Genomic DNA, 23,321 nt, shown 5'->3' with positions numbered 1-23,321 from the left:
CCCACCACCACCGCTATCGCTACCGCTCAAGTCAACGGTTGCTGCATCTACAATACCCTCTCAGTTATCCATATCGTCCAGATGATCACAATAGAACAACAGGAAATCTTTTTTTATGCATATAACTCAAGATGAAGGTCAGAATTGGCACACAAATCCTCCAACAAAAGTGCTGCCTCCTGACCGAAAGCACCGAACTGACCGATTGACTTTGTCGAACCGACTTTCTACTTTGAGGAATTCGTATTTCACTAATCATCTCGTCTATCCATCGCTGTCTCCTGCTATGCCTATTTCTATGTTCGAATTTCGCTGGCGCAAGCAATATTCATGTCTCGTTTATTCAGTCCTTTGGCGATGCAGTTGATGAAAACACAGTATCGCCTTTGCACTGTGCTGCTACGGAATGACATCAATCGAGAAAGAGCTGGGGAAAATTGTGACGCCACAGTTGAGCCACACTGACTTTCAAAAGATCGCCGAGAGCATCACACCTGTATCGGAAAAGCTCTGAACACAAGAACAACGAACTCAAGACACTATTAAGCCGAGTACGAGGCTATGCGATGGGAGTTGGGAATGCCATCATGACTCCCTGGATGACGAGTCGTCTCCACCCCACACGCTTTGTACCTCCCCATGTCCTGCAGACGCAGCTCGGAACTCCGAGCTCATCGCCGGGGATGGAATATCAAGCAAGTACAAGAGACCGTCTGCGGATCGCACCAAGCACAGCATTCGACATCTGTATAAGACAGACGTCGTTCTCCTGCTGCAGGACTTTGTTTCGACATCACTCTCTCATTCCAACTCCCCCACAATCATTACCACACCCTCATTGACTGGTCGGTCATCTTTGCGATGCTCTTTTCCTCTCAGACCGGCCGAAACATCGGCCTGGCTCTGGGTATCGGTTCTGCTTTCGTGGCACCAACCCAGGCCCAGCTGTACGACAAGGTCATCCAAACCACCTACGGACCGGTCCAGGGCTTCAAGTACTTCAACCAGACGGAGTTGAACACGTACTTTGATACCAACACCAGCACCGTCGCCGCCTTCCTCGGTATTCCTTTTGCCGCCGACACCGCCTACCAGAACCGCTGGAAGGCCCCTCAACCGCGCGAGTCTTGGAACAAGACGCTCATCGCCGACTCCTTTGGTCCCCCGTGCCCCAGCTCGTCCAACTCTGGCTACTCTGAGGACTGCTTGAGCCTCAACATCTGGACTTCTGCCAAATCGGCCACCGACAAGCTCCCCGTCATCGTCTGGAACCAGGGCTCCGACGAGACCAGTGACAATGCGTGGTGGTACGGAGGCGGCATGGCCCAGCAGCACGACGTGATCCTCGTGAGCTTCAACCGTCGCGACGACGCCTTTGGCTACCTGGCGCACCCGGACCTGAACGCCGAGTCGCTCGCTGCCAATGGCCATAATTCGTCGGGCAACTACGGCATCCTGGACCACCTCGAATGCTTGAAGTGGGTGCAGAAGAACATTGCCAACTTTGGCGGTGACCCGGACAGAGTCACAATCATGGGTCAGTCGTTCGGCTCCTCGCAGGTCTACCACGCCGTCAATAGCGCCCTCTTCAGCGGCCTTTTCGTCGGAGGAATCTCTGAGTCTGGCATCCACACGCCCTACAACCCCTGGGTCGCTGGCCTGGCTACCTCGTACGTCAACATGTCGCGCGCCCTCGTCCACGGCGTCAACTACACCACCAACCACAACGCCTCATCCATCGCCGAGCTGCGCACCCTGCCCGTCGAGGACCTCCTCGTCGGCTCGCAGGACCGCGTAGACGGCGCCGACATCTCCTGGACCGCCGCTCTCAACGCCGGCTACCCGCTCATTTTCAAGCCCGTCCTCGACGGCTACGTGCTGCCGGCCAAGTACATTGAGTTGGCCGTCAGGGGTCCGGCTAACAACGTTCCCCTGATCACTGGTGGCACCAAGGACGAGAATGGCGCCAACCCGTCCGACACTTATTCGGTCGCCGAGGTCAACGAGTGGCAGAAGGCCAAGTTTGGCGACATGGCACAAGAGCTCTTCAAGTTGTACCCTACAGGCAACACGACCGTCCTTGCCAACAAGGCGTGGAACGCCCAGACCCGTGATGAGGGTCTCGTGTCTCAGTGGCTGTACGCGAAGGACTGGGTCAAGTCCAACACCACCGCCCCCATCTACACCTACTACTGGCAAGTTTCCACGTCCCAACCCAGATGGAGCACCCACTGACTTTTGAATTCAGGGACCACGCGCCGCCCGGGCAATCCGCCGGGGCATTCCACCAGTCCGAAATCATGTACGCGCTCAACGCGCTCTACGCCAACGTCGACGCCTACCCCTTCACGACCGACGACTACTCGATCCAATCGCGCATCTCGGCCTACTGGGCCAACTTCGCCAAGACGCAGAACCCCAACCACGGCGGCTCGTACTCCCCCTACCCGTCCGTCATCGACGGCGTCGCGGCCAACACGACGCTGCCGTACTGGGCGCCCCAGGACGGCAAGACCAGGCAGGTGTTTAGGATTGGTGATGCGTGGGAGAATCGCACGTTGGCGGTGAGCGATGAGGCGGTGGATTTCCATGTCGCGTATTTTGCGAAGCAGACGCCGTTTTAAACGGGCTTGCTTGCTTGCTGGCTTGCTTGCTTGGGCGGACGAGCTCCAGGTCGATGCTCTCTCTTCGGGACCTGGATGAGCGAAAGCTGCGTTGTTGGCGCCGTGTACAGAACGGTTGTTGTGGTGTTACCAGCTCCAAGAGTTGCGCACTAGCTATTTGCTACTTCTTGTGTATATATAAAGCGCATGCACGTCGTTATTGTCGAGACATGGTGCATCATCAAGGTCAGATTGAAAGAGAGGCAGAAGTAATACATCACATACCAAGTAGCAAGAAGCATCCGCACAACCCCACCTTCCTATCCATGAGCGCGACGCATGTAAATCACGAATAGGAGACGAGAGACCCGAAGGCTTTACTTTCCCCCCTCCCCATCTAGCTCCTCCTTTACTCCTCTTCGTCTGCACGGTGGAGCCAGCGGCCCTTTGGTTTCCCCATCGTAACTTTGTGGGAAAAACGGAGAGGCAGACAGCCAAGTTAATGTAGGTGGTCGAAGAAGCTTTGGTCTTGCGGGAAAGGATGGGAGGGTATTAGAGAAATTAATCATTTCGATACATGAGGAGCCGGTCTAGCAGAGTAGCGAGCGCAGAGGTGGGAAGGGTAGATTAGAGAAGCAACGTCTTTCCGTAGTGATTCTACGGCCAACGCATGAACTTGGGGGATTTGCAGGTGTCATGGAAGGACTGGGCAGAGGAGAGATGAAGGGTGGATCAATAGCTCCACAATGACTGGATGATGGGGATTGTGGATGGAGCAATGAGTGCCACGACTTGCAGTGACAGTCTGTTGGCCGACGCAGTTTGAAACTTGGTAGGACGAATTCCACATTCCACCGACACGCCTACCATGTCGTTCCAGCAGCTGCAGTGTCAGTCACACTCCCATCACGCCGGGGATTAGTCGAACGTCGGTTTGGCTGTGAGTTGAAGAAAACCCGAAAAGAGGAAAACCCCGCCGGTCCAATCATTAACTATGCTCGTAAAAAGGTGATCAAGGTGGCATTGTCCATTCATTGCTACCTGCCGATGAAGGACCACCCGTATTTCCAGCGCCCTTCCTTGTTGTGGTAATCGAAGAAACCCTTGCAGCAGACGCGTTGTTCGACGAGTACTGCCGCAGTCATCACGATGCTTTTTTGCAACAACCAACTCCACCACTCCGAGACCATCGGATGGAGAAGCAGCTTCTCCACCGCTACCTCCTTTTGCTCCAACGTCACGCACGGTGGCGAGACGTTTACCTGTAGCGCCAGAGGGAGAGGGTGTTGTGGCGCTTCCAGGTCTTGCGGCGACCGGCGGTGGTCTTGTTGTAGCGGTGGCCACGGTTGATACCACGGGACTTCTTGCCGGCGCCAGTAAGGCCACGGTTCTCGCGGTGCTGCAGACTGCGTTAGAATCGCTCAAACTGATCGAGATATTCGTCATTCGTACCTTGTGGACGGGGTTGGCGATCCAGTTGATGCGGGCATCGCGGCGGATGGCCTTGTGCTGGGGGTCGACGAGGATGACCTCGTAGTACTTGTAGGTCGAGTCCTGGTTGATCCAGTAGGAGTTGAGGACGCGCAGGTTGGCGCAACGACGACCGACACGCTCCTCAGCGGTGACGCGGAGGGAGCGCTGGTACTTCAGCTGGTTGACACCCTGGTTGGTGGGCTTGCCTGCAATGATCCAAATCCGTCAGCCAGCCATTCTTTGCCGTCTCCGATTCCTTCAAAACGCAGAATCTTCTTCCTCTCTTCTGCTTCTCGTAGAACGTACCGTAGGTGGCACCCTTGGGGACGGGGCGCTTGCGGCCACCGCGGCGGACGCGGACGCGGTAGATGACATAGCCCTGCTTGGCCTTGTATCCGAGGCGGCGAGCCTTGTCGGGACGCGACGGGCGGGAGGCGCGGTGGATGACGTTCAGTTGGCGAAGCTGCAAATTGGTGCACTCTCAGCAAAGTTCAACGAGTAACACCAGATGTCAACCTCGCCCGGTCTCCAGAATTTTCATCCGGAGCCGAGCGAGGGATGGGGAGTCGAAGTCTTCATACCTCCCAGCAGCGGACGCGGAGCAGGAAGCGGAGCACATCGCTCTGCTTCTTCTTCTGAAGTTCCTCGACGTACTTGAGGGCACCCATCTGTTGTCGCAGAGGTTAGCTTGGCGGGCCCTTCAAAAATGGGCTCCCGACCGACGGCATCTCGACCGACGCTGGCTGAAAAGCTGGAAAACCGCAGAGTCGAGATGTCGCCGTCGGATTGGGCGTGGCTACGCACCTTGGCTGGTCGAGGAGGTCGGTCGTCGTGATGTCGTTCTTGCGGTCGTCGTCGCTTTGCGAAGATTTCGGAAGTTGTGGGTTCGCGATGTTCGCTTAGCGCTGACTAACGAGACAGGGATCCGGCGCTCGGGCCACAACCTCGAAATCGATGCCCCCGGCCTGCTCCTGCCAGACTTGTACGACTGCCTTTGTCAGAACGAGAGCCTTTGCTTTTTGAATTGTGACTTTCTTGAGTAGGCCAGTGCTTATCATGGTTCTTTGGAACCACGCATTGGGGAATGAAGTGCTTGGTCGGGCAAGTAGTATACATGCTCACGTGCCCGAATCGTCTCTGTCTGGTCTCATCACAGCAGTTCTATTTCTAAAGATGTACCGCTGGTAGACTGCAACCTGATTACAAATGGAGAGAGAGCTCATGCTCCAGCGGCCATGCATTACGAGCCAAGAATGCCTTTTGCGATCCGCTCTCAAGCCGCACCGCAACACGAAAGTACCTCAGAGGGGTATCCGCAAACCAACACGAACAAGACGCCAAACACCAACCTATCCCTTCCCAACCCAAATGTTCTGCCAAGCGCCAGTGTATGCCCATGCGTCTCCTCTACCAATCATAGACCCAGCCAGAATTCTTTTCGAAAAAGTCGTTGCATGCGTCTCGAAGCAAAATGTTTGTTCGTAAATCCTCTATTTTGAGAGGCTCGCGGGTCAGCGGGTCGTACGGGCTGCGCTTGAGATGCTCTATCAGGGTTGCTCGCTCGTAGGAGTGACCAGTCTTTGTGACAACGGCTGCACAGAGGTAAGCGATTGCCAGGAGGTCGAAAGGGATGGGAGTGTCCTACGGTCATGCATGATTTCAAACGTAATGTTGTCAATCAGGTAGTCTGGCACCTCCTTCTTGCTCATGTTGTCCGGGTCGGCAATGGCAAAAATGTTGCGCAAGTCTTCGAGCTTTTGAGCGGTCCGCTTGGCCACCTCTTCTCTTTCCTCTGATGCTGCGATTTCGCCCAGCTCCCCTTTGTCCGCTCTTTCGTTGATTGATGCGAGTTCCTGATTCGAAGCCAACTCGATCTTATCCTCGAGCTCCGCCAACAAAGGACTCTTGCGCCGTAATCTTTCTCGCTCTCTCCCCTCCCATTTTGCCTTTTTACACTGCAGGACAAGCGCTGATATGGTCTGGGCGTCTTTGGTGAGGGTCTTGGATCTGATACAAAGGTCATAGGCAACGAGAGCGGACGAGAGAGCTTCGTTGGGATGCTTCAAAGCGAGTTGTGCGCGAGCTGCATCGAGCCTAGTCAGCGAGTTTTCCTCGACCATGCATCGTATCTACCGGGCATGAAACCAAACGACTTAAGCTTAATTCCGCCCCAGATGCACTTACCCAGAAAGGTGTAGGCTTTCAGATTGTCTCGCAACAGCTCAATGCTCTTGAGGCAGTCGTCGATGGCCAGCTCCCAGCTCTCCAGCTTCATGCGCGCATTCGCTCGATTGGTGAACAGTAGCGGGTTGTTTGGATTCTTCTGAATGGCCTGCGTGTACAAGGCTTCGGCCGCCACATAGTCGCCGTGCTTGAAGAGCTGATTGCCCCGCTCCTTGAGCTGCTCCGAAAGATGTGCCATGGGGAAGCGACTGACTGGCGGAACACGAGGAGGATCGGGGACGGGTTCGGCGGCGACAAAGGGCTCGGTGGTGAAGTCGGGCTGCGATGCAGCAGAGGGTCGACCGTGGTGGTGTGGTAGACGATGGCGGAGGCTGTGCGAGGGGAAGCGCATCCGTATGCGTTGCTTCAGGCCGCGGATCGAAGTTTCTGGCATTGTTGCGCATTTGTCACCCACCGGACGAGAGCTCCTCCTTTGTCGTGCATGACATGGGCATGTGCTTTGGAGACTGGAGGGTTTAAAGAAGACCAACAGCCTTTCAACAGGGGTGCAGAGGTTCCTGCCTTAGCAACGTCAGTCGGCAGCGCCAGCCCTCAAACGCGGGGGATTTCCTTGCCCTGCCTCAGCACCACTTCACGTACGTCACCATGGCTCCAGCTTCTTCAGCTCCGCGTGCTTTTCCCACGGCACTCATCCACTCAAACACCTTTTCAAAAATGGAACCCTGTTGGAACGGGGATATACTATAGCCCTAGGATGCCTGATAAACTACCTGGATAAGCCAAACTTCACAGCCTCGTCACATCGCCCACCATTGGTAGCCAACCAACCGGGATGCTCGTCCAAATCTCATGCCAACCGATGCGGCTCTCAACCGCAGCCTAACAGCCAATGTCTCCAATTCAAGTCTTTTTGCTAACCAACAACAATACTCAATGCTGAAACGCTCTCCTCTCATAAGTTCCCAAGCTTGGTGGTGTGCGGTCAATGCGCCCGTCGTCCGTCTGCTCCATGTACCGTCTTCGTGCCTGGATCTCCGCCATCATGGCCTGCCGTTCCGCCCGGCCCGAGTTCTCCTGCTCGTCCTGCCACGGCGGTAGGAGCCTTGCAGATACGGACCGGTAGCGCTGAGGCCGTCGAACATCCAACGTGTTGCGTCGTGACTCGGTAGCCGCAGCGGCAGCGTGGGCAGCGGCCGTCGCAACTGCCATGGCCGTTGATGCTGCGCTGTCGACTGCCGGTGACCACGCCTGCTGGATCGTCCGGCCTTGCGCGTGCACCCGAGCAACCTGGACATGGGCATTGCCGGATGCACGCCGGCGGGAGTGCTGTTCCGGAGGAGGCTGCAAAGACGGCATCGAGGCGGTGGACATGTGCGGACTGAGTGTGCGAAGTGTGCGCGATCCTGCTGCGGTTGGATATCTCTCAATGAAACCACCAGACGGCTGCGGAGGGGACGAATCAAAACTGAACGACGGTAAAACGTCAAGAGAACTGAAATTAGAATGCGGTATCTCGGCGAACGCTGGCATGGGTCGTCGGGGGCTTGGAGAGTGGCGGTGTCGAGGGACCCTGCGGGGTGGCGGAGACATGCGCTCGGGTGATTCAAACGTGGGCATGCGCAGCTCAATCAACGGTGCTCGACTGTCTTGAGATGCGCGGGGTGAGACTCTGCTCATGGACGATGGTGCGCAAGGGATTTGTGATCGACTTTCCTTTTCCAGGCTTTCAAGGGGCGACGATTCCCGGGAAATGAGATCCAACATGGCCGCATAGAGGGTGGGCGAGTTTTCTCTCGATGGGACAGCACTCGCATTATTGCTGCTTGTGGATCCAATGCTTGGAACTCCCAGAAGTGGTCGCAACAGGTCGGGCGTCGAGGTGTTTCTGAATAGAAAGGAAGACTTGACTGAAGAGTTGCGAGTGCTGTGCTCAGAGATCTGGCTCACGCTGGGCGAGTGGGAGAGGGTTCCAAAAGGCGAGACATTGGCCACTGAGGGCAAAGAGTGGCGCCTCCTTTCAGAGTCGGACGAACGAAGGGTTGAAGAAGTGGAGGGAAACCTGATGATGGGGATTGGCTCCGCTGTCACAGGGCTCGCGTGATCAAGAGCCTCCTGAAGAGTCAACAAGTCCATGGAGTTTCGTGGATTGGAGGCGCGGTACTGGTTTCCTGGTTTTGGTGAGCTTGCTCTTGCGGCTTGGATCTCATCCCAGGTCAATGCTGCCTTGGTACTGCGAGTCCTCGACTCGTCGACAACAAGCCTTTGGGAAGGCTTCGTCAAAGTGGAATTGTTCTCATGCTTGAGAGCCCTCTGATAGAGATCAGCTTCATTTTTCGACTTGGACAGCCGCTTGGCATGGAGTTGAGATGTAGACGCAAGAGTACCGCGGTGGTCCACTGAACCGTCGTACTGGGGCAGTGACCTTCCGAGACTGGAAAGATCAAATGCGGCTTTGTCAAGGGGCGGAGCTTGATTCGCGGTCCGTTTCTTCAGCCGGTGACCACGAGTCGGGTGAGAAGAGAGGTCTTCAAGGTCAGACGTGCATTCGTCTTCGCCGCTGGCATCATTGGCAGAAGAGCATGATGGATCCCTCTGAGCATGCTTTTGCTTCGCCGAGATGGTGGTCTTGGCCTTGGGATCCTGCGCCGGTGAATACGAATTCGGTGCCTCAAGGAGACATGCCTGAGGGCCGTGGAAGGCATCCTGATGAACGACTGAGTCGTCGCGTGAGCGTTCGGGTCCTCGACGAAGACGTGGACCAGGGTTCTCGGGAGGTGCGATTTTGCAGGGGGCAGAGCGGGTGTTCCCTGCAGCACGTCTTGCCGCTAGCCGCTTGGAGGCATCGTCAATGTCCTGAGCCGTGAGTTGGATTTCGGTTGCTCGATACCGCAGCATAGCCACGAATGCCGCCAAATGCAAATGGCCCTCAAATCGTGAAGATGCAGATCGAGGAAATGAGCTGGGCGGACAGAGAGTTGTACCGCCCCCAGATGCAGAAGGCTTGTGGAAAGCATGATGCAGCATTCATGGTAAGAGCATTGTAAGGCATTGAGCAGTTCTTCCTTCTGCTCGTACAAGTGTCTCAATCGACGAGCTACAAACCAGCAAGTACAATGGTCGAGACTGCCGAAGACGTCAACTTTCGGATCAGACGGCCATGAGGATGCGTAATACAAGGGGGCTCTCGAGACTGAGACGGTGCAGTCACGGGCCATGGAGACCAAGGTCAGCGAGGTCAGCACCTCATCAAGATGGGGGACGAAAGGCAGCAGAAACCGAGGCATGGGAGGAACGGACAGCAAATGACGACAAGTAGAAGTGGACCCTCAGAAGAAGTGGATCGTGCAGATGGGCGCATTGATTCTGGCCCCCAGGCGCGCGGGCAGCCATGGTTAGGAGAGATTATCCGGGAGGTTGGTATTGTCCAGGCCGTTGGATTGGGCTTTTGGAGAGGCATGCAGCAATTCAAAGGGCAATATTGGATCGAGGTAACGGCACACAACAGGGCGACGAGGATGACGGATGGAGATGGAGGATGAGGCCGTGCGGACAGGGCAGGAGGCGGTATGCGGTACTGGGGGGCAGCGAGGCTATTTATTGCAGCGCGTGCAGGTATTTGCTGTGCATGTATTTCTGGGGCTCGATGGCGCACGTCCAGAGTTTACGTACATGGGTGGACGTCACCCAGAGGCAGACGAAAAGTCAGGGGTGGTGATGGTGTTGAGGAATAGAAGACGAGAAGCAGATGACGACGAGGCCTCCCGCGACGCCGGATCGGTAAGCATGGGACAGTTCGTACCGCGAGAACTCGAGGTCAATGGGATAATACGGATACGTCAGTAACTTGATGCTGTGAAGTCGTCGTCGGCGGTGGGACACGTGAGCAGGGTGTGGTTTGGGAGGGACTTGTCGACTAGGACACCCCTTGGAGACGGCCAGCAGCATGGGCTACCGGGGGAGCATAGCAAGAGGCCGTGATGGGAGCTAACAATGCGAAAACAGGCACATTTGTACAGGACAGGCCAAGTAATAGCACTCAAGAGGGTTGCGCGCCAAGAGGCTTGACCAGTGCAGTCGACGCCCGCCGCCAGGCACACGCTCCCGATCCCGTCCCCAAGCCCACCGGCACTCTCTGCTCTGCTTGCTCTGCTCTACCTGACCTACACCATCCATCTCCTCTCACCATCCTCACCACCCTGTCCGCTGGTCCCGTCCGGCCCTCCCGCGACCCTGCTGCCACTGCGCAGCCCCCGACACTGCCTGGATGTCGCACTCTTCCACCTCGGCCTGACCTCCTGCAGTGCTTCTACCTCCACCACACCTTACGCTATCCTGTCCGCTCCACCTCTCCACTCCCTCTCCGCTCTCTCGTCCCAACCCATCCTCCTCCCTCCCCGTGACCGACCGACCTAGCCCGCCATGAGCGGCGACATAAGTTTGTCGCAGTCATTAGGGGGCCTGCGCATCGCGAACCCGGACAGCGACAGTACCCCTTCTCCTCCGCCCGCCGCGCCGGAGCAGGAGTCGCCGCCGACAACCACGACGACGAGCCCACCCGCTGCAGACCAGCCGGACTATCCTGAACCGCCCTCCAACGACCCATCTCCGCCTCCTCCTGGCACTCACGATGCCACACACCTCCTGCAGCCCATTGCGACCGAGTCCTCCACCTCCTCGATCGACTTCAATCCCAACCTCTTTTCGACCAGTCAAACTTCACTACACACCCTGGGCCCGACGGCGCCAAGCGCAGAAGACCTTCAACAACCCTCGCCATCGTCACGTCTCAACCACCGCCAGTCCATGCCCATCGCTCAGCAGGCTCAGCTGCAGGCTCAGTCGTACTCACAACCGCCTCCCGGTCCTGGTCCGACCCGGAACTACCCCGGCCACACGTCATCCTCTCGCCCCGCCTCTATCCTCTACAGCCACCCAAATGCTTCGTCCGGCTCCGCAATTTCCGCCGTGGGTGGTTCATACAGATACAATGACATTGGCCTCTCTCAACCAGGAAATCCGGGCCTGAGCCGGAGCAGCTCGAGAGCGGCAGCAGCCGCCATGCAGGCCGCGGGTCTCCCGACGCGGGAGCCAAGCAGGTCCTATCGCCAGCCGCACCAACAAATGCCCGTCAATGGCCCCATGCCTCCTCGCCGCGCATCGAGAAGAAATCCCTTGGGACCGGGACCCGGACCCTCAGGTGCGTATGCGTCCGACTCGATACCCGCTAGCAGCGAGGAGTGGAAGGACAAGGGAGCAGCGGTTGGCGTGAAGCAGGAGATGGATGCTAACGGAAAGCCTGTTTTGCGTGCAGTGAAAAAAGGAGTCAAGGATTTCAACTTTGGCAGAACTTTGGGAGAGGGTTCATACAGCACGGTGCTTGCAGCGACTGACCGTCAGACTTTGCGCGAATACGCCATCAAGGTTCTGGACAAACGGCACATTATAAAGGAGAAGAAGGTCAAATATGTCAACATTGAAAAGGACACTCTGAACCGGCTCACCGAACACCCTGGCATTGTCCGACTTTACTACACATTCCAAGACGAGCGCTCCCTCTATTTTGTCTTGGACCTCGCAAGTGGTGGGGAGCTGCTGGGATTCTTGAAAAAGATGGGAACGTTTGACGAGGAGTGCACTCGGTACTATGGCGCACAAATCCTGGACGCCATTGACTACATGCACCAACGAGGCATCATCCACCGCGATCTCAAACCGGAAAACGTTCTCCTGGACGACCAAATGCACGTTAAAATCACCGACTTTGGCACAGCCAAGATTCTGCGGCCTCAACAGCCTCCAAATGGAGACATTGCATCTGACGACCCGTTAGAAACCGGCAGAGACAGAGCAGAATCATTCGTTGGCACTGCAGAGTACGTCAGCCCAGAGTTGCTGACTGACAAGAATGCATGCAAGGCCAGCGATTTGTGGGCGTTTGGCTGCATAATATACCAGCTTTTATCTGGACGGCCACCTTTCAAAGCTGGCAACGAGTACCAAACCTTCCAAAAAATTGTCAACCTCGAGTACTCCTTCCCGGATTCTTTCCCCGAAGCGGCCAGGGACCTGGTGGAGAGGCTGTTGGTTCTCGACCCGGCCAAGCGATTGCCTATCGAACACATCAAGAACCACGCATTTTTTGATGGAGTCCAGTGGGGCAAGGGTTTGTGGAAAGTCAAGGCGCCACGATTGAAGCCTTACTCTCCCCCACGTGAGCCCATCAAGCTCAACGGGAGCGCCCCCTCCATACCTCCCCACATGCAAGCATTGAGTGGCAACCGCGCTGGACCTTCATCTGGGCCGTCGAACAGTGCACCGAGACCCTCTGCGCGCGTCATTACAGAATTACCACCTCCCAGTCAACTCGACATTGATTGGTCGCCAGTGCTGACTCGCAACAATGAACGCATACTGAAATTGGGTAACCTCATGGTTACCGCTACAGCTGCCCCTCACAGTCCCCACGGCGAACCAGCCTCAGAAACACCGAAAAAGTTTTCAAGATTCTTCACAGGCAGTACGACAAAGAAGCGGCAACGGCTTGTGCTGATCACGTCCGCTGCTCGTCTCATCATCGCTGCTGCAGGCGGCGAGGAGAAAAAGGCCAAGATGGAAGTGAATTTGTTGGTCGAAGGCACCAATTGGAGAAGCTCTAAAGATTCCAAGGGCGTGACTTCGTGGTGTATAGACACGGTATGCCATCCTTTACGTCGGTAGAACTCACAACTGACTCCCGGACAGAAGGATAAACACCTCATCTTCGAAGACCCCAAAATCGTTGGCAGCGACGCCGAAGGTACAAAGTATATGGCCCAGGAGTGGCTCGACGCGCTGGAGCAGGCAAGAGACTTTGCGAATTCTCAGAGTATGGCAAATTCCTATTCTGGTGACTCGGCATTCAACGAACTGAGCTCAACTATTTCAAGCCCAGCAAGCACTCTAGGCGGCGAATCAGCGCTTGATGGGGTCAACATACCCACTTCCAGACATTTGCGGAAGGACCACGGTGACAACGAGTCGGTAAAGGGGCGCAAGAGATTTAGCAGACGGCATTCGAAGAATGGCCTTGCTGCGGTTTTTTGAAGCATAGGATCGTCGAACAAGAAAGCATGTCTCCTCGATCATCTTCCATGCAGACAAATTCTGGAACGTCTCGTCGGCCACGTGCCGAAATTGGCTTCTTTCCTCCTCGTCGACTGAATTCTCGTCCCTACCTCCCCTTGATACCGACTCCACCGCATCCTCTCGCATTCCTCAATCGAGCGCATCCTCCCCGTCGCCCAAGTCCTCCCTTCCCAATCCGGCCGCGCGCTTAGCCTCTGCCGCTCTCGAACGTCGTCAAAATTGCGCAGCGAAGATGAACATTTTTTTCTTGGTCTCACCACGCCGTTGGTCCCTCAAATTCAAATCACTATCAATATCGCATTCATCCATCTGAGTCGTTCATCTATCCATCTCACAGAAGCGCGGGGCGTTGCAGGCGTTGTCGTTGGTTGTCCCCGGACTTGCACTGCTGGATTTTCCTACCCGGCGGTCCATACGAGTCAACCTCTTCTCTTTTGTCCTTTTCATTATCAAGATTTTTAGTATGTCGAGCTGCGGAAGGAAGAAATGCGTTTTTCAGGGCTTCCCGTCTGTCTCCGTCTCTTTTCGTTTTGATGCTCCTTCCTCCGCTGTCCCCCCGTCCCACATCCTATGTCTTGGCTCCGCCCGCACCTCCTTTATTCTCACAGGAGCTGCTTTGGCTGAATCCACGGTGAAGAGGGCTATCAAAGGGTTCGGGCTCTACCTCTACGTTCCCCCTTGGCCCTCTCTGCCGCCTGCCACAAAGCCTCCCTCCCCTCCTTCTCCATCCTCCTCCCCCCTCTTTTTTTCCTTCTCCATCTCCTCTACTTATTGTTTGTCGTTTCGTCCCGTCTCTTTGTCGTTGTTTTTAGCGCATATTTCTGTTTTTCCTCTTCTTTTCTTTTCTGTGAAAGCCAGGCAATTGAGCGAAATGAGCGAGCGTGTCTGTCGAGTGTTTACAGCGAAGCCAGCGAAATCCCTCCAAATCACAAGTCAAAACGTCTGTTGTTGGTTGGTTTGGTCAAGTCAGTCAGTCAGCGAGGGAGTGGGTGTAGGTGTGTGGGTTGAGGGTGCGGTGGTGGTTGGGTGGTTACAAATGAAAAAGCGGTTTTTGTGCCAAAGTTTGGTCATTTCTCTTTTCCTGTGAGCTACCAATGATCGAAGCAGGATTTCATTTCACACAGCCCCTCTGGAAACTCTGACTGCGGCCAATTGGACATTGGAATCGGGTACAACCATCAACCAATGACTATCTCATCCATCTTCATTCCTTTTTCAAAACCGAAATCTGCCCAATATCGCTCGGTATCATCCTTTTCCTCTCGAAGAACCTCTCCTACATATTTAAAATCATCTTTGCTTACGCGTCTAAGCACGACGGGCAAAGTGCAGTTCTCCAGACGACAGATGTAATCGCCAGGGCAGGCATTCTGGTGAACCACCCGCGGCCGGCCATGCGCACTCAACGCAATCTTCATGGAGAAGTACTCAAGCTCACCGATACCTAGACTCACATGATACTTTCGCAAGTCGCCTACGCTCGCAGCGTCTGCACACCTCTCAATTCTCTCCAGCTGAACCCCCGGCACCGTCAAGCGCTGCTGGTTCACCTTGTATCGGCGCCAAATCTCCAAGCTCTCGCGCTCTGCCTTGACGGCCCGCATAACCCACGGCGGAACCTCAGCACTCCAATGCCCCCAGTTCGGCACCCACGAGGGAAGGCCTGCGCGCTCTTCAGTGCGCGCCGCGAGCAGAATCGCCGCCGTGTGCCCCTGTCTCTTGACAAAGTGCCGCGCCACTTGCGTGTAGATGAGCGCGTCGCCTCCAGTATAATGAGGAGCGGGCACGACCTCTGCTCCATCGCGCGTCAGGCCCAACAGAGCGTAGATCTTGTCGCGCGGCTCCGTCGCCCGTGACCGGCGACTCTCGAGAAGCGCCTGCATCAGCAGCATCCGCGGCATGGCGAGACGGCCGTGAAGCTCGCCCAGGCGGAACGACATGAGCGCGTTCATCAACAGCAGCGACTCGGATGGTTCGCGAGCGTGCTGTGGCAGCTGCTCCAGTGCCTTCTCCAGCCCCGTCCACTGCGCCGTGTGGTCCCCGCATAGAAGCAGCCGGCGGTCGTTTTTGGCGATCTCCTGTATGATCCAGACGCGCTCGAAGTACGGTCTCTTGATCAGGGCTGCAATGGCATCCTTTTCCTGCGCGTCGAGTTTATCCCCACCGTTCCCGTCTTTCTCCTTCTGCTTCTTCTTCCTGCCCTTGTCGGCTTAGCGACGTTCGGTTTGTGTGTAGGTGCTCCGACCAGACTTGGAAAGTGCTTGATTGTGTTGGATCACGCTGAACTGCTGCGCTTTTCTGGTAGACTAGCCCACTCACAGGCTACTCGGTCGGTCGTGTGCGCGTTGCTTCTCAGATAAATGGAAGAGACAGTGCAGAAGCCTCTCAGACAACCTCCCAATCAATGTTACTTTATAAATTGATTTTGCGGGCCTATCTTCCAACAAGTTGGGCCGCTTGGCCGCGTGGAAAATGCTCTGCTCTGCAACACTGAAGTAACAAGGTGATTGATTTGACCATTGCGTGGACTAGATTCCGGTTCGAGTCCGTCAAGGTCCAACTTGTTTTTTGCTCTTTTTTGCTTCGACTCAGTCTGGTAAGCAAAATCCTCCTGCGGCAGGCGCTGCGCTGCGCGGCGCCCAGCGGTCATTTTGTGCTTGTTTTAGCATCATGGCGTCACTAAACGACGATGACAGTAGGATGGTATTGTTGTCTGTCCCTGCCTTGTGGCTTGGTCGGGCTTTGTACAACCTCGCTGGAGGTGTTGTGATGGATTGTACCCATCTACATGTACACAGGGCTTCAATGTGAGAGCGAGGTTGGCAAGCGAATTTTTGAAAAACTTTTTGGGTATCAACACGGCCAAAGGAGTTGCCCATACAAATTATGCAATCAGACAGCAGTACCATACACACTTACACACGGAACACTTCAAGCAATCTAAGACAGAACCAAAAACAGCGCTCGCTCACTCTCATCATCACCCGAGATACCACTCACCACTCGACGCCCTCTGGACCCAGCGCTTCTTCAGCGCCGGCCGCCTTTGCTGCTGCTGCTGCTGCTCCTCAACTTCACTGTGTCCATCCTCACCAACCACAACACTGTGCTTCACCAGCCTCTTCATCTTATCCTTCTTTGCAACAGCACCGACGTCCACCTCGTCGTCGTCCATGCCCGCCCAGTCGTGGTGCGTGCCGCCCGCCAGTTCCAACTCCTTTTCAAAGGCTTTGATCTTGGCCATTTCGGCCAACACCCGCAAGCGCTCGCGCTCGTATTCGACCGACTGTTCGGATTGTCCTGCTGCGCCTGTCTGCTGGTCCTGTGAGTCTAGTGCTGCCGTCGCTGTCGCCGTTGCCATTTCAATGGCCACGTCCGTTGCGGTGGTTGTTGCGAGCATCTGCAGCGCATCTTCGGGGGACGTCGACGACTCGGTCGGCGTGGCGACTGACGAGGACGAAGACGAAGACGAAGACGACGACGGCTCTGGCTTGGGGTGGAGCTCAGGATACTCGCTGGCCCATTCGTCCGTGAGCTTGACGTTTGACAAGCGGCAGTCGAGCGTGCCCCATTTCTTGGTGTACAGGTCGCGGCCATAGCCGGCAGTCTCCCACCACGCGCGCTGGAAGCCACGGGGGTCGTACGTCCACGGCTCGCCCTTGCCGCCCTTTTGCTGGTTCTGCCAGCTGTTGCGTTCCGTGCTGTACTTCTTGGTCTGCATGGCGGCAAAGTCGTTGAAGAGGCGCTGGAAGCGGGCCGAGTTGGGCCGCTGGTCCGGGTCGTTGAGGATGTACTGGCCCGGGCTGTAGACGGCTTGCTCGGGCGTGATGAAGGTTTCGTTTTGCAGGGCTGCCACTTCGGCGCGGTACTGTGCCAGTTGGGCGGCTGCGGCGGTTGCGTTGAGCGAGATTTGTGCAGCAGGGAAGAGCTTTGTTTCAAGCTCGTCAAGATCTGCTGATATTTGATCCGCAACGTCGAAGATGTGGCCGGCGCTGACATCGTCCTTGGTGTAGCCGTGGAAGAGAACCCGGGCGTACGCGTCGCAGTCGGTGTTGTAGTAAGGAACGAACGTATCCCACTGTCCAATGACCCGCCAGGCGTCGACGTTGACTAGAGCCAAATTGTCAAACTGGAAGAATTTGATGGCCCAGTTGCCCATGGTCGCCCGGGTCTCGTTCAGCTGGATGGACCATGTGATGTTTTTGTTCGGGTGGGGAGCCGTGGATTCGTCCAGCACGTCGAGCACCTTTTCATAAAAGGACTTGTAAGGAGAAGTTGCTTCGTCACCAATGATTCCAACATCCATGTGGCTCCAGAAAAAGTACGGCCAGCCCTGTGAAATGGCCAAGCGAAGGAAGTAATTCTGCAGCTGTGCAAAGTTGAGGAGCGTGGGCGTTTGGAGAATGGCAACTCCATATCGCTTCCGGTACAGCTCGTAATCGACGAAGAATGGGTTGTCGCGGGACAGGAGGTTTGAGCTGGAGGCATCGAGAGTGCCGCCGTTGTCAATAATTACAATGTCCTCGCGAGGCCATCCTGCCGCGATGTATCCAAGTACCGCCTGCCTGAGCATATCATTGTTGCGAGTGAAGGGGATCAGGAGAGGAGTCCGGGGCCTTTCTGCAGGCGCGTGGTTGTAAGGCGCCACATGAGGGCGGAAATCCTCTCCGACAGGCGGGTAGTATAGCTGCAGGGGGTTCGAAGAGTTGCCGAGGATGGGCTCGATCCTTGAAGATTTTGCCAGCTGTCCTTTTTGCCAGTACCGGTATACACGGTATTCCCTAATGTCCGGTACTTCTGAAAACCTGAAGATGGGGTAGAGAAGGAGTAGCGTGGCGCACACGCAAATCACCACCAAGGGGCAGCGATTTCTCGACCACCGGCAGCTGCGACGGGGGTATTTCGACTCGTAGCCCGGTCCGTCTCCATTGGGCACCCTGGAGTACGCGCGGCTAATGCAGCCAGGGGAGGTTGAAGAAGAGTCGTTGAAGAAAGTCATTTTGGCTCAAGGGGGGCGAGTCAAACCACCAAAGAGACAAATGTCAGGGAAACAGAGGCAGCACCGGGGTCACACGCGATTTTGTACGGACATACTACTGGGGCAAGCCAGACGTGAGGCACTTGTTAACCCTTGCCTTGCGCAACCCGGGTGTCTTAGCATTCTTGGATTTGAGATGAGATAGGGCCTGCAAAGCTCGCATTTTGCTTGAATGCCTTGGGTGCGGTGGCCTGGCGAAGCATTGGACAGACTGAAATGGACATTTTTGGACTGAGGTGAAGAGAACAGCCAGAGCGGACAGCTCGATGCGGATGAAATCGATGAATGATAGCGGGCGAAATCTGATTGTTGCGACTTGCAGCGTCCATCAGGGCAACGCTGGTGGCGCGGTGGAACGAAGGGCCTCAAGCATGCAAGGAGCAAGCCGAAAGTGAAGAAGATTGCCCACAGCACAATCCTCGAGCTTGACAGCGACGCGTGGTAACGTGACTGCGGAGAAGTTGATGGAGTAGTTGTGTTGTGAGGTTGAAGAGGGGAGAGGATGGGAGACGCGTCGAAAGCGCGTCTTTCGCTCGGCCGAAGGTCGGATTCGAGGCTAACTTTATTCGATTGGACGTCACCTCTATCTTGACTTCTACATGTCAAATGGTCATGTCGACGGAATCGTGCGGACAGTCAGAAATTCAAAGTCGGCAGTGAAACTGCAGTCTCCCACCACGTCCGGTCATCGCCTTGGGCGAAATTGGTAGGTGCGGGAGCAAACGACCTCCGCAACCCACGCCCTAGTCTCTTGCTCCTAATTGTTCCGGCCGTCACCCTCTCTCGCTCTCGTCAAACAACATGCACCCTACAGACCTCCCTCGCTACACCTGGGCAATGCAGGTAATGTTGAACGACTTCAACGTGGGCCTTTCACTGATCTTTGAATCAAGGATCCCACATCCAAGTGCTACTATGACGCACAGTTCTATCCCTACACTGCCCCAGGTGTAGACCCGTTTTTCGCAGCCACAGGTCACCAAAGCATTTTCGTGTGTCGTCCTTCGAAAGGCAAGGACGGCAAGTACATCGAATACATTCGAGAGTGGAAGGACTCGAGCAAGGAAAAGGTTAGATCAATCATCGCTGGGTACCGCAAGCTCCCCGCTGAAAAGACGTGTGTAGGGCCAGCCCACAGAGCTCAACAGCGTCGCGTGGACGCAAAACATTGAAAATGGCAATCCTCGTCTTTGCATTGCCGGTATCCAGCCGCCCATCATTAAGATCATGGATGTTCTTGATAATGACCACGTGAGGGTAAGTCAAATGTCAACGCTTTTGAGAAAGTGAAGCAAACATTACTTAGGATCTTGTTGGCCATGGAGGCGTAAGCTATTATCTCTCTGCATTTCCAGCAGAATCTCACAAATCGTAGCCCATCAACGACCTCAAGGTTTCCCTCCAGAATCCTGAAATACTAGCCTCAATCTCGGAAGACCACAGAATCTGTGTTTGGCACCTCGGAGCAGAGTACCAAAAGAAGCCCGTTGCTGCTATTTTCCAGGGAGCTGACAAGGGCCAATGTCTGGTAAGATGTCCTAAGCTCTTATTGGTTCTGCGCTAATTTCTCAGGCAATCCATGATTCTGGCCGCTATCTGCTATCCGGATGGAACGACTCCTCAGTACAAATCGTAAGCGTTGCAGAAGCCATTAATATTGGAGTACTCACACCTTGCACAGTGGGCAATGCCAGATTTGCCGAATGAAAAAACGGGAACAGACGATGTCAGACCGGTTTACATCCCGCACTTCATTTCTAATGAAGTCCACTCCGAACCCGTAGACTGGTAAGTGCCTGGGAGACATCGGCCACATTCGCTGAAATCTTTTAGTCTTACGTTCCATGGAGACCTGGTAATTTCCAAGGCTGCTTTGGAACAGCACATCATCATCTGGAAAATCGACGGCTTCAATGGCTATCTTGATCCTCCGCCATGCACCAGCACAGCAGACTACCAGCCATGCATCTTTCGCGACGAAGAAGACGCGCCAGACTTCTTCGGCACCACTTACTCTGCGTTCGGTCCCCGTTTCCAGCGCATCATGACGCTCAAGATCGAAAACAACGGATGCATTTGGCTGAAATTCGGTCTCTTCAACATGCCCGAGAAGCGGCCAGTCCTGGTATGGGGAGACAACGAGGGCACCATCTACTTTTGGGACCTCCAACGTCTTGAAGAAGAATGGGCGGGTCAGGATCAGGATCTCTCGGGAGGTCTTGGAAAATCCCCATCTGAATCCAGTAGAAGTCCCGGTAGGTCGCCGTCCGTGGCCAGCGCTGGTTCGGTATCATGGCCGAAGAAAAGGGTCATGAAAGAGTCGAAACCTCCGGTTGCCAGAGACCAGTTCACCCCCATCGCACCCCACAGGAAGTTACGGGTTCCTACAAAGGCTGGTGGAGGCATGGTCTCAAGGGCCTGCGCGTGGAGCAACGGTGGAGAGTGGGTGGTGACTGTTGGCGAGCAGTCGGGAAAGGGCTTCATCTGCATGTTTGATAGGTGGCTCTCATGAAGAGGTGGCTCAGATGAGAAGAGATTTCATGATGGAGAGATTGCTCTGGGACAACGGTGTGCAGGAAGTCTGTCGGTAGAAGATTTGACCGGTTACGTGCGAACCGGGAGAGGAGTGAAGAGGCGTCTGGATGTTCTCGTCGGCGACCACCAAACTGAACTGCCGACGACCCAGTTTGCTCTGGCTTCCCATGACCTCACAGCGTTTACAACGGCGAAGGAATAAGGCACCATCAAACTTTGCGCTGCCGAAAGAAAACTCGAAGGCTCCACGAGCTCCCCGACCAATCACCTTTGGGTGTTGCATTTTCCCGTCCTGGCGATGAATTCATCCACAACCCTCGGGAGGAAATTGCCTAAGACCAATTAAGCTTGCCGGCCTAGCGATTCATTCACGACGTACGACACGTCACATTGAGGTCAGGCAGGTCTCAACCATGGAGAATGAAGAAGACCATATGTTTGTGGGCTAGAGAGTATGCAGAATGGTGAGATAGCTAAATGTTTCCTTTTTTGCTACTGAGCAACTCCCGTCTCGGGTCGTCGCAACGTGTGAGTGGCTGCAGAAACGGCGCCTATGCAGACGCGTCTTTCACTTTTCTAGGTCTCTTTTTGTCTGTCCTTTTTCGTATTTTTGGCAAGGTCACTTCCCTATTTTGATTTCAACGGTCAGCCTGCCGCTCTGTCCCGTCTCACGCTTCGTTCCGACGTGCTGCCCGACCATATTGGAGCATCTGCGATGCAGGCTCAACGTTCGCGCTTCTTAGTGACTCAGATTGAATCACTCGACAACCAGAGACGGGCGATGTGCATGAAAGCTTGCTCTCTGACAAGTCCTATTTGCACTTTGATTCGAGTGCGCGTCCAGGCCACCATCCCATCACAGAAGGGCTATTCCTGCAACTGCTGGCGCCGTGTCACCAACAACCACAGTCCTCCCAAGCGCCAAACCAATCCCCACGGCCGTTGCCAGGACCGAAGTCGTTTTGAGTGGACGCTGCCAGTTCCCGTTTTGTACACTCGTTTCAGGCGCAGCCGGGGAGCAGTCAGCATATGGGCAACAATACGCGAGCCCGTTACGGTGTCACCAGTGGTTGACCAAGCCGAGCCATCCCAACCAGTGCACCTGTGCAGTAGTGCAGAGCAGCAGCAGCGCTGAGCGGATCACCTTCAGCCAGCCACAAACGGCCCAGCGCAGCAAAGCAGGTCGCCAAGGCGGCGGGACGACCGACGACGCAAGGCAGACCGCAGTACAGAAGCGAGCATAGGCAGGGCAGGGTACATACGGAAAGGAAGGGCAAGGGCCGGATCGTCGATGAGGTGCAGGTTGCAGGTCCCCCGTTTGCTCTTCGAGGCTAGACATGGAGGGCGTTGTGTGGAAGAATAACGCAGGCGCAAGCGACGCTAGCCTACCTGGCCGGCAAGTGATTAGCCAGCTCCCGAACGCGGAGAGACGGGAGTGGACAGGGAGGAGGATGCTTGCTGGGATAGCTGTGCGCCTCTGGCAGTTGCTGAAGAGCACGCAGCTTTCCACATGGGGGTTGTGGCGGTGAGCATGGTCGACACCAGCCAACCCTTCTCTCTTCCACAACTCTACAACGCTTGAGGGTCAGCACCGCCGCGGTCCCTCCATCTAGCCGGCAATATTGCAGCGGATTGTCCCTCCCACGCCCTTCACAATTAGGTATCACATCACGCGTCCGCGGCCTGCCTCGGCGGGCCCTGCAGCAGCAACTCCACCGCAAAGCAGCGAGCATGAAACTCGGCCCCTGTCCGTTTTTATCAATGATTCCCTAGTCTGCTGCTTGTCAATGTTACCTGTCACTTTTTCTCTTCTTGGTGCCGTCTCATCAATTTCATCAATTGATTCCTCACCGTTCCCTTGGCCCTTTCCCTTTCTTTCCCGGCAATTACCGACTTCCTCAAGCGAATGCGGGACGATGTGCGAAGCAATTGACCTCACTCGTTGACCGGTGGCGCAGGTCACTCATCAGTCGATCACTCATCAATGGTCCTGTAAGCGAGCGAGCGAGCGAGCAACGACAACGACGTCCCGCGCCTTAATGCAGGGCACAATGCGCAGGGTCCCCGGACCGAGGCCGTTGGAGTTTGGACCTATAGGAGTATGCGTTATAGGTGCAATACATTGCGGCGGCGACAACTTCGAAACACTTGAGCCTTTGCCAATGGATCCAAGGAAACTGCATCCAACGTCAATCGGGCAAACTTGCTTGCCATTGGACATTATTATGACGTCTCGGTGCCTGCCTGCTGCCTGTCCAGCAGGAACGAGCATCGCCCACCAGACTCTCATTTCCTCGACTCGTCTCCTGTCACATTTGTTGACAGGCGAGACGACGGCATTGATGCGCCAGATGCATGGGGAT

The 23,321-nt window shown here is 55.4% G+C and overlaps 8 protein-coding genes across 8 annotated transcripts; 4 read left to right on the top strand and 4 right to left on the bottom strand.

Annotated features, from left to right (window-relative positions):
• Positions 1–614: 614 nt before the first annotated feature.
• BKA78DRAFT_87406 (Alpha/Beta hydrolase protein) lies at positions 615–2,802 on the top strand. Its single transcript, XM_066893887.1, has 2 exons — positions 615–2,195; positions 2,249–2,802. Exons 1-2 carry the CDS (start codon positions 862–864, stop codon positions 2,622–2,624), a joined length of 1,710 nt encoding a protein of 569 aa, XP_066748345.1. The 5' UTR covers positions 615–861; the 3' UTR covers positions 2,625–2,802.
• Positions 2,803–3,861: 1,059 nt separating this feature from the next.
• On the bottom strand, positions 3,862–4,744 carry BKA78DRAFT_245657 (60S ribosomal protein eL15; the record flags this gene model as incomplete). Its single annotated transcript, XM_066884144.1, has 4 exons — positions 3,862–4,002; positions 4,056–4,282; positions 4,383–4,539; positions 4,658–4,744. The coding sequence occupies 4 exons, from the start codon at positions 4,742–4,744 to the stop codon at positions 3,862–3,864; spliced, it is 612 nt and encodes a 203-aa protein (XP_066748344.1).
• Positions 4,745–5,074: 330 nt separating this feature from the next.
• Positions 5,075–6,815, bottom strand: BKA78DRAFT_307190 (uncharacterized protein). Its single transcript, XM_066887834.1, has 3 exons — positions 6,261–6,815; positions 5,722–6,159; positions 5,075–5,668 (listed from the first exon to the last, which is right to left on the bottom strand). The coding sequence occupies exons 1-3, from the start codon at positions 6,691–6,693 to the stop codon at positions 5,484–5,486; spliced, it is 1,056 nt and encodes a 351-aa protein (XP_066748343.1). The 5' UTR covers positions 6,694–6,815; the 3' UTR covers positions 5,075–5,483.
• A 375-nt stretch (positions 6,816–7,190) lies between these two features.
• Positions 7,191–9,873, bottom strand: BKA78DRAFT_341414 (uncharacterized protein; the record flags this gene model as incomplete). The annotated part of the gene is made up of 2 exons (XM_066890352.1): positions 9,363–9,873; positions 7,191–9,219 (listed from the first exon to the last, which is right to left on the bottom strand). Exons 1-2 carry the CDS (start codon positions 9,542–9,544, stop codon positions 7,191–7,193), a joined length of 2,211 nt encoding a protein of 736 aa, XP_066748342.1. The 5' UTR covers positions 9,545–9,873.
• Positions 9,874–10,679: 806 nt separating this feature from the next.
• BKA78DRAFT_247310 (kinase-like domain-containing protein) lies at positions 10,680–13,343 on the top strand (the record flags this gene model as incomplete). The annotated part of the gene is made up of 2 exons (XM_066884292.1): positions 10,680–12,953; positions 13,002–13,343. 2 exons carry the CDS (start codon positions 10,680–10,682, stop codon positions 13,341–13,343), a joined length of 2,616 nt encoding a protein of 871 aa, XP_066748341.1.
• A 337-nt stretch (positions 13,344–13,680) lies between these two features.
• On the top strand, positions 13,681–14,518 carry BKA78DRAFT_87292 (uncharacterized protein). Its single transcript, XM_066893886.1, has one exon. It carries the CDS (start codon positions 13,849–13,851, stop codon positions 14,470–14,472), a length of 624 nt encoding a protein of 207 aa, XP_066748340.1. The 5' UTR covers positions 13,681–13,848; the 3' UTR covers positions 14,473–14,518.
• A 341-nt stretch (positions 14,519–14,859) lies between these two features.
• BKA78DRAFT_350328 (uncharacterized protein) lies at positions 14,860–18,384 on the bottom strand (the record flags this gene model as incomplete). The annotated part of the gene is made up of 3 exons (XM_066890973.1): positions 14,860–14,874; positions 14,936–15,594; positions 16,386–18,384. The coding sequence occupies 3 exons, from the start codon at positions 18,382–18,384 to the stop codon at positions 14,860–14,862; spliced, it is 2,673 nt and encodes an 890-aa protein (XP_066748339.1).
• A 648-nt stretch (positions 18,385–19,032) lies between these two features.
• BKA78DRAFT_87258 (WD40-repeat-containing domain protein) lies at positions 19,033–21,304 on the top strand. The gene is made up of 8 exons (XM_066893885.1): positions 19,033–19,266; positions 19,317–19,493; positions 19,549–19,680; positions 19,730–19,750; positions 19,799–19,951; positions 19,996–20,055; positions 20,105–20,211; positions 20,257–21,304. The coding sequence occupies exons 1-8, from the start codon at positions 19,225–19,227 to the stop codon at positions 20,933–20,935; spliced, it is 1,371 nt and encodes a 456-aa protein (XP_066748338.1). The 5' UTR covers positions 19,033–19,224; the 3' UTR covers positions 20,936–21,304.
• Positions 21,305–23,321: the final 2,017 nt, after the last annotated feature.

The sequence above is a fragment of the Phyllosticta capitalensis genome (assembly GCF_038381095.1).
Source record: "Phyllosticta capitalensis strain CBS 128856 chromosome Unknown BKA78scaffold_2, whole genome shotgun sequence".
NCBI lineage: Eukaryota > Fungi > Ascomycota > Dothideomycetes > Botryosphaeriales > Phyllostictaceae > Phyllosticta > Phyllosticta capitalensis.
The sequence above is the reverse complement of the archived record's forward strand: the minus strand, read 5'-3'. Positions and strand labels throughout refer to the sequence as shown.

What these genes read in the sequence shown, in the direction of transcription:
- BKA78DRAFT_87406 (XM_066893887.1), top strand. Translation starts at nt 862, where the DNA reads ATGCTCTTTTCCTCTCAGACCGGCCGAAACATCGGCCTGGCTCTGGGT. An exon ending in CCCATCTACACCTACTACTG is followed by an intron (nt 2,196 to 2,248) that starts GCAAGTTTCCAC and finishes TTTTGAATTCAG; the next exon opens with GGACCACGCGCCGCCCGGGC.
- BKA78DRAFT_307190 (XM_066887834.1), bottom strand. Translation starts at nt 6,693, where the DNA reads ATGCCAGAAACTTCGATCCGCGGCCTGAAGCAACGCATACGGATGCGC. An exon ending in GAAAGCCTACACCTTTCTGG is followed by an intron (nt 6,160 to 6,260) that starts GTAAGTGCATCT and finishes GGCTCGATGCAG; the next exon opens with CTCGCGCACAACTCGCTTTG. An exon ending in GTTTGAAATCATGCATGACC is followed by an intron (nt 5,669 to 5,721) that starts GTAGGACACTCC and finishes ACCTCTGTGCAG; the next exon opens with CCGTTGTCACAAAGACTGGT.
- BKA78DRAFT_87292 (XM_066893886.1), top strand. Translation starts at nt 13,849, where the DNA reads ATGTCGAGCTGCGGAAGGAAGAAATGCGTTTTTCAGGGCTTCCCGTCT.
- BKA78DRAFT_87258 (XM_066893885.1), top strand. Translation starts at nt 19,225, where the DNA reads ATGCACCCTACAGACCTCCCTCGCTACACCTGGGCAATGCAG. An exon ending in TTGATAATGACCACGTGAGG is followed by an intron (nt 19,681 to 19,729) that starts GTAAGTCAAATG and finishes AACATTACTTAG; the next exon opens with GATCTTGTTGGCCATGGAGG. An exon ending in CACTCCGAACCCGTAGACTG is followed by an intron (nt 20,212 to 20,256) that starts GTAAGTGCCTGG and finishes GAAATCTTTTAG; the next exon opens with TCTTACGTTCCATGGAGACC.